Source organism: Anser brachyrhynchus (genome assembly GCF_964034855.1).
Source record: "Anser brachyrhynchus genome assembly, chromosome: 13".
Classification (NCBI taxonomy): Eukaryota; Metazoa; Chordata; class Aves; order Anseriformes; family Anatidae; genus Anser; species Anser brachyrhynchus.
In genome coordinates this window covers 1,836,177-1,857,812 of record NC_137708.1, presented here as the reverse complement: position 1 = coordinate 1,857,812, position 21,636 = coordinate 1,836,177, and the positions used below count along the sequence as shown (strand labels likewise).

Genomic DNA, 21,636 nt, shown 5'->3' with positions numbered 1-21,636 from the left:
GTGCAGTCCAGAAACTTGCATCAGTTCCAGTCAAGTTGCATGTTCTTTCAGGTTCCAGTTGTACTGTAGTTATTCTTCTGATTTGTAGAGCCTTTCTCAGTTGTCAAATGAATTGTACAGAACAATGAAATAAGTTCTCCTTTGCTTTGTAGAACCTCGTTCTCACGGAAGGACAAACTTTATTCAGCGAGATGAAAGGAGTCTCAAAATGCAAGAACACCTGAAGAAAAGACTAAAAGACAGACAAGCTAGTGGTCACACTAACAATAAACTTAACAGTCCTCCATCTTCACCACATAAAGTTAATAATTCTTCCAATGCAGCAATTCAGAATGGAAATGGAAAGGGACAGCCAGGGACAGGAGGACCACTAAAGCAGAAGCAGATAGGAAAAACAAAGGGCAGTCCAGATGCAGAGATGGGAGGTAAGTTGTAATGAAAGGGCTTAAAAGTAAATTAATAAGTAAAAAGTACTAGATTATTTTGTAACAGAAGATGCGATAAGTTTACTGCAAAATGGTTTCTGCAAAAATTGAATTTGTAAGTTTCTTTCTCTGCTTGGGATTAGAGGAAGTCTGATATACTTTTTGTTATGTTAGGATTATTTTTTCCTCAAGACATTACAGTAATGTCAAGTTTTATCATTTGAGATTTATCAAATAAGGTCTTTAAGAAGATTTAATTCTAAATTTCTTAGGGCTCTGCCTTTTCTGACCTGGAACTCTGATCAATATTCCAAGTGAAAATGAACTGTTGGTACTTACATACCTTAAAATGACCTTTGGTGTTACTCTTTGTCATAATGTTTTGGATAACTAAGAATTACTTAAAACTTGGAGAAATATGAAGGTTTGAGCAACTGTCTTCCCAGGTTGCTTTTTGAGCAGCTGTAATTTCAGTTCATTATTCTTGCTGAAATAAACGTTTGAGCTTTTTAATAGCTTATGGCTATTTACTTGCATATACCAAAATGCCTTGTGTAAATGTCTTTCATTTTGGTTTGAAACTTTTTCTCCGATATGCAAATGGTTTCTTATCATGATTCCATAAATAATTTGTGCATCTCTTAGTGGTGTGTGTGTGTGTGTCTTAAAGTAAATGGTCTTTTTAGGCTGTAAGGTACAGTCCTCATCTCTGTCACTATTGTATTTAACTCTTCAGTTGTAGAGATAAAACAAATATCCGACTTTGTGTCAGGGGAAGTAAACAGAGGTGAAAGCTTTTATCCAACTTGTTTCAGAAACTAAAGATGTTCTTGATTAAAGATTTGTCTCAATACAAACTTACTTTGAAAAAAATCCTGAATTGTTCAACATGGACAATTTGAAGATAGTATTCAGTTTACAGGTGTAAGCCTTTTGATACCTGTAGGTATTTTTAATAAGCGGTTTTGATCAGGCTTCTTCCAAGTTATACCCAGAGCAAGTGGTTTGCAATGGAAATTCAGGGAACAGCACATACAATAGTGAGATAAGATCTTATTGTCATTTTTAAACACCTTTCGTTTTTAGAGGAATGTGTTTGTGTTATCAAAGAAAATCCACTAATGCTCAGATTAGGAAAATATACCCTTTGTGCAGGATGTACTAAAAGGGTTTTTGTAACACTGTTAGTTTTGGATAGTTCATGTTTCTAACCATCCTGCAGCCAAAACAAACAGAGGAAACTAACTCTTTGCACAATAAGTACTATTGTTAAGCTCTTAATGAAGCGAACTCCATCTTGTGGTGGCATTTTTGTAACAGACTGTTTTTTACTCTTGAGGTTTTCTCTAATCTGTTTTGTATTTGAAATTTCAGAATCTGACACAGAATCCAAGAAATACGATGCTCACTTAAGCATTGGCAAGCCAGTAGTAAGTATTATCCTTTAACACCATTATTTTTGTGGATATACTTTCTGTTAAACGACGTGTATCTTTCTCATTGATCACTTTTTCTTTATGGTTTATTTTCTTAATAGAAACAATGTCTTTTAGTTGTAAGAGTTTGTATCTGGGAAAGGTCATCATATAGAAACCTACTTTTTCTCATCTTTCTAAAGCAGTCTGTCTGGCTCATTTTCCGAGTCTGTAAGCCAAGGCAATATCTACTGTTGATGTTGTCGTGTGTATATATAAGGACTTTAGTACCTGGCAGGCAAAGGGCCCGCTAAACTAATGGAAGCCTATTCGCTCTTTGAACCATTCTTCATTCAGCATAGATGATTTCAGATACTGGGAATACAGTTTACGAAAACAGCTCATCTTTTTATGTTATGTTTAGAAATCGGAGCAAATATTTGAGTGTTTACAGACTATTTAGGTCATTGGAATCTGGTGACAGACATTTAAATGTCTAAAGGCTAAAACAGCACCAATTTTTGATCTCAAGCATGTTTAATGAAACTCTTCTTTGAGTTATCTATATGTTGAGCATGGATATTTTTTTTCTAGCCTTTCAGGCATTCTTATGGTCATATTTTTTCACTGCTGCCTCTGACATCTGTACTTAATGCCATCAGAAGGCTGTGTTGATTTTTTCAGAGAAACTTGCTTAGACCAAATCTTGTTATCATCCAGATTAGTGGTTACGTGTTAAGGTCGACTGATGGAATTGTAATAGGGTTAAGAAAGTTACGTCATCTGACTGTGCCTAAAGGTACATCTGGTGCCAGTGTTGAAGACTCCAGATCTGAAAATTTGCTCCAAATGAATGATGTGAACAGTGCAGGTGAAATGCAAATTTTCTCTTCGTACATTGAGACAACGTAACGTGTCTATAAGTAAGGTTATGTAGTGTCTGAAGGGAAATCCGTTAGTGTGGTAATTGAAGTGAAAACAGAATAATGTAAACTCAAATAATTACTCAGTATTTCCATTACAAAGGTAAAGAATTCCTCCAGTGAGGAACTTCATGGGCAAGCTAGCAACACCATGTTATTGACTAATTGACCTTTTATTACAGAAAGCAAACTTACTTGCATTATTTATGCTTTTAATAGGTTTCTGATATACAAGCAAGATCAGCCGTTCTGTCCTGGAATCTCCCAGTTAGTTCACAGAATGGAGAGAGCCATAGTCATAGTCCAGCAGCATTTACATTTGAAGTAGCAATATCCAACAGTGGTAAAAATGGAAAATTTAAATCTGTCTATGTGTAAGTTTAGTTTCTTCATTTAAGCACAATACCGATGTTTAAAAACATTAACCAATCAGCAATCTCTTTATCAGGAGCTGTTTGTTGACTTGCAGACCTACGTACTTCACGTGAAATAAATTTTAAGTAATGTCACTATGAGTTACGTGGACAATGGAAAACTTGAAAATTAAATGTGCGCTAGATGGTTTTGCTTTTCAATAAGCTTTTATCCTTTAATGTATAAGGAAGAGCTGTAACTTTTTTTTCTCCCTTTCCATAGTGGGGAAGAATTAACAATTACACTTCCTGATCTCAGACCAGCAACGGATTACCATGTCAGGTATGTTGCTGGAAATTGAATGCTTAATATTGTTTTTCAGATGTTAATTACAAAATCATTCTAGCTTCATGAAAAGGGTGTGGTCACAGACTATTTGAGGAATATTGTGCATAAAATAACAGCTGCGGACATTACTGTTGCTATATAATTCCTTCTTTACTTCTAACTCCATAAAAGCGTCTCCTCACTTTCTTCAGCTTTCTTTCCTACTGTCTTCTCTCTTTTCTTGTTTCTCCAAAATATAAACATCAAGTTATCCTCTGCGGCATCTTTTCTAAAATGATAAGTTTGCACTCAGTGAAAGAGATTGATGTAAGCTGAAGGCAGTAGCAAATAAAATAACAAAAACTTTAACGTGGGTTTGGAAGTTTGACGTGTCAGCTTGATTTGTAAAGTTGCTTCTCTGAACCGCAAGCTTCTGTAACCCTGCAAGAACAGTTGAAACTAGTTGAAATGAGATGGTAGATGCTGCGTTACAAGGGAACAAGATGTTCCCTTGGAAGTGGAGCAGAGCTCCATTTGCACAGCGTAGGGTACTGGAAGATGGACAGTGTTTCTCACCTTTCTGAAAAATTAGGCAATCCATTGCTCTTGAAAAACAAACATAAGTGAGCAAAACTGTCCCAGAGATCCTGTCCCATTTGAACAATTACGCTGAAATGTTGCGGTAAGTGTAGTCCACATTCGATCTCAAGGTTTTTCAGTGAAAAGGTTCATTTCAAGTCAGGTATTCTGTTACCATTTGGTAATACTTGCTGTAGTTTTCATCATGCCTCCCATGTGTATTTCATCACTAAAATATCTCCACTGTGACAGAGTAAAATGCAGTCTGCCCTCTCACTGTGATGATTAGAAAAGAACACTTGTGTGAATGATCTTGGTCATGTTTCTTGGAGGCCAGAGGCCTACAGACGTCTAAATAGACTTGTTTTTTTGTCAAGAGACACGCAGATTGGCACATTGTTTCTGCCAAAATATGAACAATAGAAAGGATTCTTCACTAGTTACTAGTTCAAAATAACTGTAAACTAAGGATATTGATCTGGAAGGCTCTGTGTGATAAGTGTCCACATGCGAGCTCCATCACACTGTTCTGTCAGTATACACCTGTGTCCCTGGTGAGCATGGTATGGTCAATAGCATTTCTGATGGGAACATCAGTTCCTGGAACCTGGAGTAAGATCATAAACTCAGACTAGGCGTTTTCATTCTTGACTGACAAGGCATGATATTATTGTCTTTTGGAATCAATGTCTTTGAGTACTTTTTTCCAATAGCATGGACATTCTGGTTTTGTTGCTATAACCACAATTTGCAATTAAGTAAATTTCTCAAGCTGACAAGTTTTTCCTTAAATTTTCAGTTGCTAATGCAATAACGTAATTAATTGTCCTTTGTTCAGAGTTTCAGCAACCAGCAGTTCGATAAAAGAATCCGTTTCAGAATTAGTGAGCTTCACTACAGAAAGTTGTGAGCCAGATTGTCCAGCTGCCCCAAAGCTAATTAACAGAACCAAAAACAGCCTGAGTTTGCAGTGGAAGGTAAGTAGACTAATGTATTCGTGTATGGCATGTTTACATTAGCTCTGTCAATAATTGTGGATTTTAGGTGTTGGCTTTTAAGCTGCTTGGTTAAGACTGAAGGCTGAAATCATGATCACTTCTTCCTATTTCCTTTACTGTTTCCTTATTTTTTTGCATATCACTTTAGTACGATAGAATTTGTAGCAGGCATACTTCTCTCTAAGTATGAACGGTTGTTCAATAGGAAAGTTTTATTCTTAAATGGCAACATAAGAAAGGATAGAGAATTGACATTTTTGCATGGAGTTCCTAGATAGATATGACTTAAAAGGATTCAGGAATTATAATGTTAGTTACTCGAACCAACTCATAGTGAATATCTTTGTCTAGTTTGTACCTTAACTTTTGAATCTAATTTTTTGAATATATACAGTATAATCTGTAAAGATTTGGTAACTATATTTTATTGTCATTTCATGTTTTTCTTATGACTATGCTTATACCTGGAAAGAATGGTTTATAACTGAATAACATCAGTTAAATTATTTGTACCTATACTCAGGAAGGATAGAAAGTTCCCATTTGTGCGTCATAGAAAACAAAAATGTGCTTGTCTGAATGCTTACATTGCTGCATGAGGATGTAAAGAAAAACTTTAAGACTATTTTCATTGTTCAGAAAATGAAACTGCTTATAAGTTCATATTATAAACTATCAAAATTAACATCGGTAGTGTAGCAGTTTGGAGGGCCACCAGGAACAAGGAATTGAAATAGCTGCTAGTGCTTACCCTGTCTAGCTCACTTTACTGAATACGTGTGTCTGTGCCCACAACAGAGTTCCAGGTTATCAGAAGTATCTTTGTGGAAAAAGAGGGCTATATGCCTATTGCAGATTCCTTTCAGCTGTACACTAAACAGTTATGTTTTAAAAGGCAGTTGGAATATATTTATTCAATTATCAAAATGCTTTGTTTTAGCATGCAGTATATATGTGTAAAGTTCCATCACTTGATTTTAACTTTTTTCATTGTTTCTTTATTTTCAGTCCTCAAATGACAATGGTTCCAAAATAACTAATTTTCTTTTAGAATGGGATGAGGTAAGCCCTTTTCTAGTGGAAAAAAAAAAAGTCATAATGACATCTCTAGGCCAATTATACCTAAAAATACTTTGTGCTTAGGTACATCCACTATTTTGGTGCAACTGTCGAGACAGTTTTAAAGTGACTAGCCAATTAAAAAGCTTAAATCAAATTACCAGTATTGCAGCAATTCAAGTAGATAATGCTTTCAGATCCTCTGAGAGGATAGTGCGAAGCTTCCTCCTTTGGTTCTTGTCATTCAGAGTATTAATTCCTATGCTTTGTTTAAATGGCTGAGTGTTTGGCTTGTATCTTCAGTAGCTGTCATAAATACCACTCAGATTTTGAACTTATTACAGAAATGTATTCCAAAGTGATTAAAAAATTCAAAAGTGTGTTTTGTTTTCAATTGCAGTTTTATTTATGACCATTTTGTCACAACTCCAGCACTAAAAAATGATCACGTCTCAATCAACACGTTGTTTTATTATCTGGAATACTCAGGATTGCTATCAGGCATACTCAGTATGACCCTGGTGACATTAGTTTTTTACATTTTTAAGGCTTCCAATTTTTTTTAATTGTTATTAAACTTGTGAAACAAAATTTAGGAAAAGTTAGAGGTGAAGAAACTGACCTTAGCAGAGAGCATACAGTCTCAGTGCAAAAAGTTGCTCAGGTTGTTCTCACTTTTTTAAAGGGGAAGAATGGACCCTTCAAAGAATGCTACTACGGGCATCTGAAGCAGTATAAACTTACCAAACTCTCTCCTTCTACAAAATACTCACTTAGACTAGCTGCTAAAAACGATATTGGAATGAGGTAATGAACGCAATTTATAATATCATTCATTTTCTCTGCAGCTACGTCTGCCGTCATTAACTTTCAAAAAAATGTTTTTCCAGTGGGTTTAGCGAGACAGTGACATACTACACAGCAGGAATTGTCCCACCACCCCCAGCGCCCCCAGTGCTCGTTGAAGCAGGAGTGACCTGGCTGTCATTGAAGTGGAGCCCACCTAACGGGGTGTCTTCGGATGACTCTCTCACTTACAGTTTAGACATGGAGGAAGAAGGTTCCGTAAGTGCTGGTTTTTATTACGTCAGTAAAAGCTTGATATGCAGTAGTGCATAAATAAAAATTTAACCCTCTATGTTACTTCTAAATACAATGATGCAAAACAGTGCAACAGTTGGCAAGTACTGTATGTATTTATCAAACAAAGATGAAGCTCCAGCTAAAAAAAAGTCTAAAAGTCTTTATTTTGTTTTCTCATGGAAAATTAGTGTCTGCATTTGTTCTTTTTTTTTCCTCCTTTACAGGGTTATGGTTTCCAACCACAGTACAATGGAGATGAACTCTCATGCACTTTAAGAAATCTTAGGAGGAGTACATCCTATAAGTTTAGGGTTTGTACTATATTTTATTTCAAATTTAATTATGACTGTACGCGTTTCAGGGGGTTTAGCATTTCTGTGTAGCTAAGATACTTTTTGTGGAGCCCGGAGAAATTAACCTGCAATTCTCGTGTGTTTGGTTTTGTTTGCGTGGAAGAATTTTGTAAATCAGCTAGCTGTGTATTACCTGTCATAAAATCAATTGCTTATATGTTCTCTTCATTCCTGAAACAGCTCTTTGCCTACAACAGTGAAGGAAAAAGTAGTCCTAGTGAGGTAGTAGAACACAGCACCAATCCTGACAAACCTGGACCACCGAGTAAACCAACTGTAAAGGGAAAGATCCATTCGCACAGTGTGAAAGTTGCGTGGGGTAGGTTACCCTTTGTTAGTGCTGTATTTGAGTGCTTCGCATACATTTGTGTACGTGCAGTCACTCAATAACACAGATCAAAAAACAGAGGCAAGCTCATAGGCTAATTATTTGTCTCCGTAGAGAATGTTATTGAAGGAGAAATATATAGCATTAAAAAAATGCACCTTGCTCTGGTTTTGGGGCTGTAATCAGCAGTATTCATTTTAGACACACTTTAATAGCATGTTCACCAATTTACTGTGATGCTTAAATAATTTTAACGTACTCTTAAAAGTTTACCTCTGAAATTGGCAGTATTTTCTTGGTTACATTTCTTCCTCACATAATCACGATTAATAATAGAAAAATTATTGTTCTGGAAAATGTATTGTGAGAGTATGTGTTCACGTTTTCTGTTTGAACTGAGTTTTCTACGTGAATGAATTCTGTAACAGATGAAAATGTTCTCTGAAGACAGATGATAGCAAATTAATGCATTGTCTTTAAATCTTCAGTAATTTGCATTGTCTTTAAATCTTCAGTAATTTATTTTAAGATGCTGTTTTCTTTCAGAACCACCCAAAGATAATGGAGGATCAGACATTTCTAAATACTTTTTGGAAATCTCAGAAGCATTAATTGGTAAGCCATTATCATTAAGTACTAATTCAACTTGTGTTACTAATTCAGCTTGTGATTCACTACTCCTTGCTCTAGTAATTACTGTTCTTTTTTCATGTCTGTTTTTGTTGTGTGTGTTCTTTGTGTAACTGATACTTCAAATTGGATTTTGTGGCTTGATTATCTTCATAAATAATTGTGTGAGAATTTTCAAGGTAGATTTTTGCAAAAACTTTGAAGTATAAAATATTTTCTTTTTACCCCAGGGAGTAAATGGGATACCATATACAGTGGTTCCCAGAGAGAGCACACTTGTGATCATCTCAGGCCTGGTACTTCATACAGATTGAGAGTTTATTGTGTCAGTAAAGGTGGCGAAAGCCAGGTGAGAAAAATAAGAATAAATTTGGTTCTGAAAGTCATTTAATTCTGTTTAGTGAAATGTTTTGTGTTTTCATGCTAAAACCATATGTATTACTGCTAGGCTTCTGATGTTATGACTGTTACAACATCAGCTGTTCCTCCTGGACCGTGTCATGCTCCGTGCCTGGCAGGCAAAGCTAAGCCCAAGGAAATCACTTTACAGTGGGGTAAGCTCCAGTGTTTCTGAGCAAAATATTTTTGTCATTTTTAAATGTCAGGACAAACATTAAAAATCTGTAGAACTCTTTAAAATGTATACTCATATGTTTACATATTTTAATGTAAAAAGAATGTAAATCGTATAGCCCATGTTACTATTTTAATTTTAAAAAAAATGAAACAAAGCATGCTAACCAGCTAAGATGTGGTGATACATATATGTGTAACGATATGGAGAAAGTTAAACAGAAACAAAACTCTTGAGGAAGGAAAGCTTGCTGACTCACCTTGTTACTGATGTGTTACGGGCAATTTAAGAATCACCCCTCTTTTTTTTTTTTAATTTTTATCTTAGTGAAGCAAATAAACAGTAAGGAAGATACATTGTTTTTTGAAGGAAATGCATGAAAAATATATGAAAGAACCTGATAAAGGCTATCTTAAAATAATATAACAGTATTGGGGAGGGAGGGGGGGAGCATCATGAAGTGTTTCTGCTCAGATATGATAAATGCCTGCACTGGGATTCTGTGATTTTTAGAATTCATCTGGCTTGACGTGCAGCTTGAGAAGACTAATTATAAACAAGCTAAAGAAAAAGGTGGTTTGTGAAATGAATAGAAAAATCCCTTTTTATTTTGTAGGCCCACCATCTGTCGATGGAGGTTCCGACATAACAGAGTACATCGTAGAGATGGCAAACTCAGAACAAGATGAGCGCAGACAAGTGTATCAGGGTCCAGCATCGGAATACGCAGTGAGCAATCTACTTCCTGGGAGAACGTACTGCTTCTGGATACGAGCAGCAAACAAAGTTGGGGTAACCACTCTGCTAATGAGAGCGGATATTTTTATGCAAGGGGTAGTGACGGTACTATCGTGTTAGGAGCCTGGTCATATTTTGTGGCTTGTTATATTTTCGTTGAAGGAGCAGGATTTCTCATGCGGATTCACTGAGATAGGGCTGGAGGAGGGACTTAATGTCACTGACTGAGGGGGTGTTTGCTGAGCGGTGCGTTTGGGTTGGTATTTAGCAGACTACTGTCAGCATCTAATTAGTCCAAAGCTAGCGCTACATATTCTCTTACTACTTTTAGTCATTTCTTTGCCTGCAGTCTAAACCCTGCATTTCTGGCTGCGAATAACCACTTAATGTTTGTGCCTTAAGAAGCTGTCATATGTTCTACAGTTAAGTGTCGACTTTTGCAGATCGGTGGTGTGGCAATAGCATTGTGTAGAGAGGTGCGGTCAAACAATGCCACGTTTGAATAAGGTTGGGTTAGGACAAATGTTGGTTGCATAAAAGTCTTTCTGAAGCATTACCATTGCTTGTGGAAGCAAAATCCTGACTACAGGGAAAGGAGGAGTTACAAGACTATAGGAGAGTGTGAGTTAGTGGGAGGATCACAGAAATCCTGTAGGCATGGGGCCAGTTCATAGAGTAAACTCCCTGAAAGGAATTTCAAATGGTGCTAGGAAACTAAGCACTGAAATCTTCTATTTGCTTCCTTATCAAGTTAAAAATAATTTGTTTTCTTTCTCTTGTGCACTTGCACATCAGTTTTTGCTTTACTACTGTTGCTAAATTCATGCAGTTGTTGTTTCTTTTTTTCAGTTTGGTCCTCACTCAGACAAAGCAGAAATCTCTACCGCTCCCGGGCCTCCTGATCAATGCTGCAAACCTGTAATAACTTGTAAAAATGCAACTTCTGTTATAGTTTCATGGGAGGTAAGTTTTAATGTTTTTCAGTAATACACAAATTAATATTTGGCTTTTAGAATCATAGTAACACAAGTGTAACATACAGAAATGGAAGAAATGACGAAGGTATGGGTGTAATATTTTAAACATCTCTCTATAGAGCCATACGTTGTTTGTGTAGATTTTGTCCACTACCAGTTTCTATCTTAAATGAATAAACGGAGCGCCATTTAAATTCTCCTCATGGTATGGTAACTAGTGTTATGCTGTTAATACATGGAAACCTTTTAAGAAGTCGACCTTAAAGTCATTTTATTGAATATTGCTGAAAGTTTGAGTTTAAATTTCCTGTGTGGTTGTAAGAAATCATGCAGTAGGCTACAGCAGTAGCAGCTTCAAGCGTATGGGCACGTTGTACTGGCGTTGGTTTTAATGGTAGCAAAGAGCCCGAGTATCATAGCTGAGAAGTAAGTTTGTTCTCTAAAAAGAACTGTTTTTCAACCCCAGTGCTTCTGTTTTGATGTCTTTGTGTGGTGTAATGAGAGATCTTGTATGTTGAACATGTATGTGTGTGCAATAGTTAAGATAATTTGTCACTTCCAGAGTCCCGCATGCAATGGTGCAGAAATCAGTGAATACAGACTGGACTGGGGTCAGGTGGAAGGATCAATGCATGTCATTTACACTGGCCCTTGCCAGAGCTATGAAGTAAAGGGTCTCACACCTGCAACCACATATTACTGCAGAGTACAGGTACGAAAAGCCTTTTATTATGTGTTACTAACAAATGAGGAAGCGCATGAAGCGCATATAGTTTGCAGAAAAAAGGCAGTCAGAGATGACAGCTACATGCTGTCACTTATTAAGGCAATATTGCCTTAAAAAATCACTCTCCCTTCTCCCCAAGTCCCTCCTAACTGCATGTATCTAAAAATGAGGTTTAGGTCAAGTGTTTTATTAAATAGCAGACATTTTGCCATGTTTACGTGTTGCTTGGGAAATTTCCCATTCTCTTCCAAGTTCCTTTTAATGACATGCAAAAGAAAGCATGATAGATATGGAAAAAAGTGTATTCAGTAAACAACACATAGTCTCTCTTTCAGGCTGTGAATATCTCTGGAGTTGGGTTGTTTGGCGAGACTGGTGTGGTGACAACCCCTGCATCAGTGCCTGCAGCAGTGTCAGTACTGCATTTACTTGAGGAAGATCAAATGGAAATTTCTCTTCCTTTATCAACGTGCCTTGCAATTCAATGGGAAGAACCGTGTTGTCATGGGTCAGAGATCACTGGATATAACATAGAATATGGGGAGAAGCAGCTTGTAACTGTTGGAAGAAATACAAGCCATGTTCTTGAGAATCTGCTGCCTGATACTCTGTACAGGTAATAATTATTTTATTCTGAAACCGCATTTGCAGAACCTGCAGTCACTAGCTTTGAAGGTAGTGTTCTTAAACTTTATAGCAATTTCATTCAGCTTACAGAATATTTGCTTGATTCACTCTACAACTCTGAAAAAATAAAATTGGCATATCCTGATCTAAACCATGAAGTTCAGCAGCAGGAGTTGAGATTGCTGCGTTAAGATTTATTCCATCTCAAAGCAAAGGCTTTATTCTAAATTTCCTGGGTTTGTAACTTTTTATTTAGAAGCAGTGCATACAGTGGTACGATCAGTATCTCACAAAAAACAGGATGCGTGTGTGGATAATAGCAGAGTAGTTGTTCTTGTATTGCATGCTTGGGTTTGACTAAAGCTTAGTTCAGATTATGGATCTTCGGTGTCAGCAGGAGGCAAACGGTACAAGTAAATGGGATCTTAGAGCACCTGGGCGCTTGCTCACTGCGCAGAATAAACCTGAACAATTCTGAGAAACACTGAAGTTTCATTGTGCTGAAAACAATGTAATTATTTTGACCTGTTTTGAAATAGATAATTTGTATAGTTAATTTTTGACTGCATTTTAATTGCTTTATTGTTTGTAGTCATATTCGTTACAAACTTTAACTCTTGCCTCATTAGTATTTTTCATGGCCTCAGTAAATTAACCATATCGCTCTTCTCCCACTTCTAGAATTAGAATACAGGCCATAAACAGCTTTGGAGTTGGTCCTTTCAGTCATTCCATTAAAGCCAAAACGAAACCACTACCTCCTGACCCTCCTCATCTTGAATGTGTGGTCTTCAGCTACCAGAGCCTTAAACTGAAATGGGGTGAAGGTCCTAGCAGAGCTTTAATTACCAACCCTACACAATTCAACTTGCAGATGGAGGACAGGTTTGGCAGGTGAGATAATCAGAGCACTAAAGATGCTACAATTGCATTAAAACTTCGTGTCAAGTTTTTTAAGACCATTTTAAGTATTCTCACCTCTGTTTGCACCAGTAAGTTATTTGGGCATCCCAAAGTTTGCCACTTAGTGTGCGTTTTTGCATCCCATCTTTCAACCAGAAGTGCTGTCAATAGCTGTTACACTAGTATTTACTTGCAAATAGTAAATTCAGTATAGTATTTTCACTACTTTTGTAATAAAGTTAGATAGAAAAATATTCACCGAGCTCATTTACAATATCGATGTACAAATTTGTAGTTACTGAGTAATTCTAATTCGTATATATTCTGTTTTGTTTTGTTTTGTTTTCCAGGTTTGTTACTGTTTATAGTGGTCCTTGTCATACATACAAGGTGCAGAGACTCAGTGAATCCACTACGTACTATTTTAAAATCCAGGCATATAATGATGCCGGAGAGGGAGAGTTTTCTGAAGTTTACGCTTTCACTACAACTAAGTCTCCACCCGCATCTCTTAAAGGTGAGCTTACACTGCTCTAGAAACCTCTGCAAGCCATGTTTGTAGTAAGTAGAATGCTAAAACCTGACTCTTCTCCCAGTGAGACCTCTCCATGGCCATTGTGGGACTAAACAGAAGCTGGCGATCTTACGTAGAGATTTTCTACGTTGGTAGAGACCATTATTCTCTTTTTCTAAAATAACAAGAAATCACTTTTTTTCTAGCACCCAAAGCAAATCAGCTGGAAGAAAACACTTACGAAATCACATGGGAACCTTTACAGCCGATGAAAGGAGATTCCATTGTTTACATCCTTCAGCTTGCTGCTGGGAGAGAGTTTGATCAGGTACCTTTTATTTAACAAAATGAACTTGAGGCATTTTACTTAAGGAAAAAAAATTCCTCTAAGGATTGTTTTGATTTTTTTCTTAACCAAAGGGAAGTAAGTTATTCCCAAGTACACTGCAGATACTGTCTCCTTTGTTTAGCTCACTTTGGAGATCTGTTCAAAGGACAGCTTTTGCCTGTCTTCATGCCAGTTGTGCATTTTTAATCACACCCACAGGAGGATGTCACTACAGACTGTAAGTTCAGGCAAATACGGGTGGGCAGTCTTTTCAGAGTGTTGTTCTGAAGACTAACTTAGTTTACACAATTGTATGTTTTCTTCAGTTTGTCGTTTTCATTAGCAGGCAAGTTTCTGCTGCTTCTACTCTTTCTTTCAAGTAGAAGCACTTAATTGGAAATAATCTCTAAGGCACACATCATAATGTTTCAGTTTTGTTTTGTCCCTTTGGCTTGTACTGTAGAAGAAAATGACTACAAAGGCAGGCTTGAGAGTCATTGGGAGAGTTGCTTGGGGGTTTAACACTGTTTTACCCAATTTTCTCAGCACTTCCCTTGGCTCTTTGGATTCTTAAACCATACAGTCTCAGTGGCATCACTGTCTTTGTTAGTAGTGGACATCACTTGGCCCACATTTGCGGGGGAATTATACAGACCTATAGTTCTGCAGAACTATATATATATTTTTTTCTGAGTTTTGAAATCTAGGTCTGTCAGTGTGGAGCACTGTAAGAAGCTTTGGAAAGTGGATCATAAATTCTTCAGAAATAAAAGCTGAGATTTCATTAAGTTGGCTTGGGGAGAAAGACTTCAGGCCACATCCAGTGCTGCCTGTGCTTGTAAAGCAGAATGGGAAGTATAACTTAATGTTTGTGAGTTGAATCCCATCTAAAGTGGTTTCTTCTTCTTCTGCCTAGGTATACAAGGGACCAGAGACTTCCTTCCGTCTCACAAGCCTGCAGACAAACTGTGAATATCGGATCAGAGTCTGCGCTGGCCGTCAGTCCCAAGACTCTACTGGATCCCAAGAACTGTATGGACCTTACAGTCCCAGTACAGTATTCTCATCTCAGAAACAGGAGCTGGTTCCGCAGTGTGCTGATTTGACAACAGAGCTGGCAGAGAGTAAGAAGACGTTGCGTGAAGAGCGCTTCATTGCTATCGTTCTTCTTTGTGGGTTTGCAGTGGTTGCTATTTTATTTGCTGTTGTTATTCAGTACTTTGTAATCAAGTAGACGAGAGCTTATTCAGTACTCAGCTTTTTGTACAGAAGCTATTTCGGGTATTTATGGTTAGTTCTAATTAAAATCCTAGGTGGGGATGTATAGATACATGCATTTCCACTTTTGCTGCTGGCTAACAGTGAGGCTGGGTTGGCAGATCCTTTCCAAATACTGAACACAGATTTCTTGTAGAAAGGGTAATCCTGGGTCCTCTGTAATCAGGGTTAGCTGTTAATAAAACAGCAAAAACTGCCTTATCATGCACACGGGTGCGTGTGCACATTCTTCCTCTCTCCGAATTCAAGCGGGGCCTTTGGCCAGTTAGAGAGAGAAGGCGTTACTAGAGCAAGTCCTTTTCAAGTACAACTAGACCAGTGGTAGTCGATCAGCAGTGTTTAATCAGGTATCGTTGTAGTTTGGTATACATGAGATACAGCAGCACAAATGCTTAAGCTTAGAGCAGTACTGTATTGCAAGACATTACTAGAGCATACCACATTTAATATACTGTAGAAGGAAAGCAGAATATTGACTTTGACTTAGCGATATTACTACTTTACAGTTATTTTAATATTTTGGATTCAGTAATAATCATTTCAAGCGTTAAAGTAGAGGGTGCCAGCATTTTTAGAATTTTAATCAAAATGCTAGACAAAATGTTAGCAGGATGTAATGTACATACTGCAATTGCATTCGTATGTAACGTTGCAGAAAAGGCCCCTTTTGTATTGTACATTTCTGAATGAAATGCTTTCTGCTGTTGGTGAGCAGTTGTTGGCCCAATCCACATTTCACTCTCAGTGCCTGAGAGAAAAGTAATTTCCTGTGCTTCTGATTAAATCTTTGCAGTGTTTTCAGAAAAGCACAGGTATTGTCTTTAAGGAGAAAGAGTGCATTTATGATAAATGTTACACTATTTGGCTCAAACTGAGCAAATGTTTTTGTACTATTATTAACCTAAAAATAAAAGTTCAAACTGCTTTTGGATGCCCTTCTATCTTAATCTGAATTATCAAATTGTACATGAAAGAACTCTTTTTAGATAACATTTGTACAATGTTTTAAATGACTTGCTATCCCAGTGGTAGCAGCTTCACATTCCATTGTTTTCTAGATGGGAATGTTCAGCCTGCCATGAACTTTCTGAAACGCGTCATGTTTGTCTGGGGGGTATTTTTTTGTGGACACTGTGCACTACATATGACTGTTCTTGTTAAATCTGCTTACGAGTATCTAAAGGCGAGCCTGACGGCTCTCTTGTTTTTATCAAAGATTTTGAAAGCTGGAACTCGCAAGTTTAGAAAAAGTTTCAGAATGGGTCTTCCTGATAGCATTGAAATATGCCCTAGAAAGGCAGATTTAGCGTTATTCTTGCAAAGACTACGGCTACACTATATACATCAGAGCGATGCACCTGTACGTGGAATGTTGGATGTGCTAGTGCTACAGGCTAAGTATTTCCAGTAATTAATCACTTTAAGGGTCTTTCTCCTATGGCAGTTGATGAATAATGTTGCGTTATAGTTTGAGGCATTGTGTTGTATTTCAGATGTGGAAAACCTAAATTATGACATAGTATCGCTTAATACTCTTAAAAGTAGATTTATGGTGCAATCTGAAATTAATCTTTTCAAAATGTACTCTTCATTTTGTACTCTATTTATTTTGATTAAAAGTCCTGGAAAATGTATGTTTGAATGTATTGTTCTACTTGTAGCAGAACTTTAAGTTAATCATTTATTATATCATAGAAATCTCTCCCTCCACTGTTCGAAAGAGTTTTATACAGATATTAGTGTCTTTAGTTTGCAGAAGGGTTTACAATCTGTCTTTCTCTTCATAGTCTACTTTTAGTAAATAAGACTGCCTTCAGCAAATCTCTATTGCCAAAGGGTTACTTCTTTAACTCTTAGAACGAAGTTTGTAGAGATTTATTTGGCAATACTTTTTCTGATAATTTTAAAAGATAAATTAGAATTGCAAAGTAAATACTAACAAGTCATGACTCCTAAAAAATAAAATAAAGTTCCTCTGTAATTGCCACAAAATATTTGTGTTTCCAGGAAATATACTGGGAAGCCTGCCGTAATACCGATTTTACATCAGCTATTATCCATTCCAGAACGATATACCCTAGTGGCATTAATGTATTAGGTATCTTCATTTTTCTTGTATTGTAATTTTGAGGTATCTCAAACTTATGTTAAAGCTGCCATGCATTGTATTACTAAATTGTAACTATCAAATAGATAATATATTTAATACAGCCAATAAATAATACAAATGTATTCAAATTTGACTACCGGGTCGCGTGTTTTTGTGGATTTTAACTCTATTCAGGACCAGTCATTCGTATAGCGTGTAATTTAAGCTGAAGAAACATGTTTAGCGTGGTTGCTGAGTATCACGAAGAGCTGTCTTTAAAGCAGTCATTCTGGATGAAGAGTTGTTTGAAGTGCACAACTTAAACCTGTCTGGTTGCCTGCGTTGTGTCTGTGGATGAGGAAGGTGTGCCAGGCAGGTGTCCCGGAGGGTTTTGACGACTTGAAAATCAGGGAAAGATGCACACCCCTACCACCCGTGCCCCCAGTCTGCTGCATCTCTGGGGAGGAAAACTGGCTGCTATTTCTCAAACCATTACTTTTTTTTTTTTTTCCTCTTTACATTGGACGAGGAAGAGGACGCCAGGTGCCAGCCGGGCAGGCATTTTCATGCAGAGCAGGAACATGCAGATTTGCTTCTTTTGTCCAACTATTTTTGTCCAAACTGCAGTGGATTTATCACTGCTTAGATTTCATCACATGCCATGAAGGGTGCATAGACACCTGTTCCCTAAAGAATAGCTTTATCCTGCCTTCAGGACTCGGCGAGAGAGGGTGCAGCGGTGCTTGCTGAGTGCAGAACCCGGCCTCTCAATGACATGATTGCAGCTGGTGGTGCTCTCCTGCTTCTGTGAGCCTGCGGCACTAAATCCTGTCCAAATGACGAGTTCAGTCCCTTGCAGGCTGTTCTTCCTCTGAGGCTGGTGTGGGGACGCTGACGGGAGGCCGTGCTGAACAGCAGGTGGTTGAAAACAGGCTGAGATTCAGCACTTCCCGTGGGTAACAGGAGCTCTCTGCCTTTGTAAGGAAACGACTTTCCCAGCAGGCTGTCAACATTTTCCACCCGAGTCAGCACAATGAGGTTTTACTCCCCTTTAGAATGAAGGGGGAGGAATAGGAAATAGCGTGAACTCCATCTCTGTAGTTTAAAAGCAGGTCAGGCAAACATCACCAGGTGTAGCACAGGAGTAGCTGATCAGAGGACTGGCAGGGAGGGGGCTCGCATTTCCTGCTGTTCCTTGCCCAGCTTTCCTGCATGGTTCTTCATTGCCAGCTCTGCTGCTGGTGTGTGGGCATGGCCTGCACGCACAGCCTGGCCTCTGCTACAGAAGCAATTTCTGATGAGGCTCTGCAAGGTAGGTTTTTTAGCACAATGCTGTCCTCTTGTTTCTAAGAGATGTCTGGGCACCAAACTGCCATTTCTTGAGCCCTTTTTTGTGAGGTCAGGCAGGGCTTGGGACAGCCCCTGGTGATCTAGGCTCTGTATTTGCCTGCTTTACAAACAAGGGAGAAGGCGAATGCCTTCTATCTGCTGCTTCCTGCCCTTGCAGTCTCCCAAATCTCCTAAAATATTACAAACATTTCTCAGAGAATGTGTGGTGAGAAGCCAAAAGGATAGCCTTATAGCCTTCCAGTCACCATGTCCAGCATTTAGGCAGATTTTAACCCACAACGCAGGTGGCAGAATGCTTAGGTTGCTAGAATTAAGCCAGTATGGGTTCTGCCGGAGCTCCCTGTCATGCAGCACAGTTTCTGAGGACATCAGTTGGAGCTGTTTGATTTCTTGTGGCTGTTTCCCATGCTGCCCGTCGTGCTGTAATCCATCTCCCTCTGTCTACACACCGACCACTAATGATGCTGCATGAAATATGCACCCTTCGCTCCGCTTTTCTCCTTAACCTCCAAGAAGGTGCCTGCACTTACCAGGTGGGTTAAAACTGTTCTTTGATAGGGGAAATTTAATCAGCCCTTTTGGGCCAGTTCCCCAACTTTCTGTGTTTACTTAGGGCCCTTCCCACTTGAGCTCCGCCTCAGCAGATGCCACAGAGTGAGAAATTACTGACTGCTGTGATGAGCTCATTAAGTTAGGATGGGAAAGCCTTTATTTGAGAACACGTCTTCAAAATGAGACAATCTGACATTTAGCCCTAATTTACTTTCCACTTCAGAAGAGATCAGAGATTATGAGCTGGAAGCACCAGTGTGGGGGAGGCAAGGGGAAATGGGGCCAGTGCTGGAGAAAACAAGGGAAGACTCCGGGAAGCTGGAGGTTATCTGCTTGTGGCAGGAGAGAGCAGCGATGCTCAGCATCAGAGACACTGCAGTCATTGCTTGGTTTGACAGCAGGATGTGTCCTGCCACGCTCCTCGGAAATTCCTCCATAGCTCAGGAACTTGGCTGCTGGATGAAGTGAGTGGGGTACCCAGTACAAAATAAGCCTCTTCTCTTCCATCCTCCTTGGACTTCTACTCTTTGCAGTTTTTCTTGTCTGAAGAACTATTCAAAAGCCAGCATATTGCGGAGCCAAATACTGTGGGATTTGAGCTTAAAAGGTCAGTGCTGAACACAGTCACTGCATTATGTTGACAGAGCTTTGGTTTTAATGTTAGCAGGATTTCTGCTGCCATTTCCAAGAGGCAGTAGCACTGGCTGTTTTTTTGTTTGTTTGTTTTTTGTTTTTCCCCAAGACATTTAGACACCCCAATACCTAAAAAATAAATAAATAAAGCTGTCTGTGTGCAAAGGCTGTGCTTTGCTGCACCTTAAACACCTCTAGAAAAATCTGTCGAGAAATCCCCACCACCTGACTCTGTTGGTGGGGATTTAAACAGCACGCTATGGGCAGTGCATGGGCTGAACAATGTGTGGCTGTCGGCCCTATTTATTCGAGCAGATCGCTCCCAGCTGGGAGACAGTCACCTCGGATGAATGTCCCCAGTTCAGCGGTGACAGACAGAGGAGCCAGCGCTCGGCCTGGCCACACCGTGACCCAGTTTCCTGTTTTGTAATGCTGAAAGAAACCTCAGTGTCTGGGCAGAGATGAACGGTGACTGCTCTTTTATTCGGCCAGCATGTGGAGCGCCCACAGCGAGCTGAACACAGGCATTCATAGCAGTGCCGGGGCCCGCGTGCCCCAGAGGACTGGTGGTGAGGAGGAAGCGTTCGTGGCCAAGCAGCCCCAGTCCAGCTCAGCAGCAGATCTGTTGCAGGCAGTGGCTGCTCAGCTGCCCACACAGAAGGTATTTGTGGCCTCGGGGACAAATGTCTCCCTTGGGGAATCCTGCTCTCTGCATCTTCTCCTGGCCACAGCTTTCCACGCTGCAAGTAGCCACAGCTCTCAATCGTGCTGCTCGGCCTGAAAAGTTGCTTCTTGTAGTGGGGCTGCCTGGGGAGCACGGTGACAGCCGGGAGGGGAGCCCCTTGGGTCCAGAAGGGCCTCGGGCTGCTCTCTGAGGTAAGCCCAGAGCCAATCGGCAATACGAAGTACCTTGCTTTTCTAATGCATCGGGAATAAATGGCAGGGACAGCAGATGGCCTGATGATGCCGAGTTTTAACTTAATCCACAGCCTGTGTCTTGTCTGTGGTGGAAAAGCTCCCCTCCCCCTCTTTCCTAAAACAAGGGGAAAAAGTGGGTTTTGTTTGTTGTCTAAGGTCAGTGTCTGGAATTCATCCTTCGTTCCCTCCTAGCAGGATGTTTTTGTGTAATACACTATGACTCATGAAAGTCAAATGACTTGGACTACAATGCTACAGTACTTCCAGCCAAAGAGCCGCAGCAGCAGCAGCATTCTGGCCGTTTGCACGTCCAGCACTGGCGCTGGCACGTGCTAGATGCGGATTTACAGCTCCTCGAGCCACCATGGCTGCTGTGGGGCTGCCTCTGCCCTCCTGAGAGCAAAGAGGCCCGTGCCAGGCCCATCCCCTCTGCAGCAGACCTGTGGCGGAGCCCGTCCTGCTCACACAGGGCCATGTCATGCCGTGCCTGAAGCACCCGCACCCACCGCCGCAGCCTGCAAGCAGCTCGGGCTGACAGGCGGCTGCTTGGGCTGCGTCCAGGCTCTTTCCGAAGGGCCTTGTGCCAAAGTCCAGGCTGTGTCCAAGCAACCGCGCGGGTGTTGCGCTTTTGGGGTCCCCGTGGGGCCGCGCTGGCAAGCTGCTCCCCACACCCAGCGCACGGCCGCAGCTCGGCCCCTCGCCGGTGCCAGCACGGGGACACCTGCCCTGCTGAACCCAGCACGGGGACACCTGCCCTGCTGAACCCAGCACGGGGACACCTGCCCTGCTGAACCCAGCACGGGGACACCTGCCCTGCTGAACCAGCGCAGCCCTCGGGATCCCACGTCTGGGGCCGGCTGCCTGCCACCATTTCATTAAATGCTGAGGGAGCCCAGGGCGGGTTTGAACGTTGCGTTTACATCTGTGTAGGTTGAGTTCACTGCTTCCAGGTGT

The 21,636-nt window shown here is 39.9% G+C and overlaps 1 protein-coding gene across 4 annotated transcripts in view; it reads left to right on the top strand.

The window, feature by feature from the left end:
• The window catches only part of LOC308177290 (fibronectin type-III domain-containing protein 3a-like), a 46,245-nt gene extending 28,862 nt beyond the window's left edge, over positions 1 to 17,383 (top strand). For all 4 annotated transcript variants that reach the window (XM_080554271.1, XM_080554270.1, XM_080554269.1 and 1 more), the window contains 21 exons: positions 153 to 425; positions 1,800 to 1,855; positions 2,983 to 3,137; positions 3,400 to 3,459; positions 4,862 to 5,000; positions 6,030 to 6,083; positions 6,766 to 6,887; positions 6,971 to 7,145; positions 7,388 to 7,474; positions 7,697 to 7,835; positions 8,391 to 8,459; positions 8,705 to 8,823; positions 8,923 to 9,028; positions 9,665 to 9,840; positions 10,636 to 10,749; positions 11,326 to 11,475; positions 11,826 to 12,106; positions 12,799 to 13,011; positions 13,371 to 13,537; positions 13,741 to 13,862; positions 14,779 to 17,383. In XM_080554271.1, the coding sequence (XP_080410397.1) occupies positions 153 to 425; positions 1,800 to 1,855; positions 2,983 to 3,137; positions 3,400 to 3,459; positions 4,862 to 5,000; positions 6,030 to 6,083; positions 6,766 to 6,887; positions 6,971 to 7,145; positions 7,388 to 7,474; positions 7,697 to 7,835; positions 8,391 to 8,459; positions 8,705 to 8,823; positions 8,923 to 9,028; positions 9,665 to 9,840; positions 10,636 to 10,749; positions 11,326 to 11,475; positions 11,826 to 12,106; positions 12,799 to 13,011; positions 13,371 to 13,537; positions 13,741 to 13,862; positions 14,779 to 15,096 (3,095 nt within the window). In that variant the 3' untranslated portion in view covers positions 15,097 to 17,383. The remainder of the gene's footprint in view (positions 1 to 152; positions 426 to 1,799; positions 1,856 to 2,982; positions 3,138 to 3,399; positions 3,460 to 4,861; positions 5,001 to 6,029; positions 6,084 to 6,765; positions 6,888 to 6,970; positions 7,146 to 7,387; positions 7,475 to 7,696; positions 7,836 to 8,390; positions 8,460 to 8,704; positions 8,824 to 8,922; positions 9,029 to 9,664; positions 9,841 to 10,635; positions 10,750 to 11,325; positions 11,476 to 11,825; positions 12,107 to 12,798; positions 13,012 to 13,370; positions 13,538 to 13,740; positions 13,863 to 14,778) is intronic.
• The last annotated feature ends 4,253 nt before the right edge of the window (positions 17,384 to 21,636 follow it).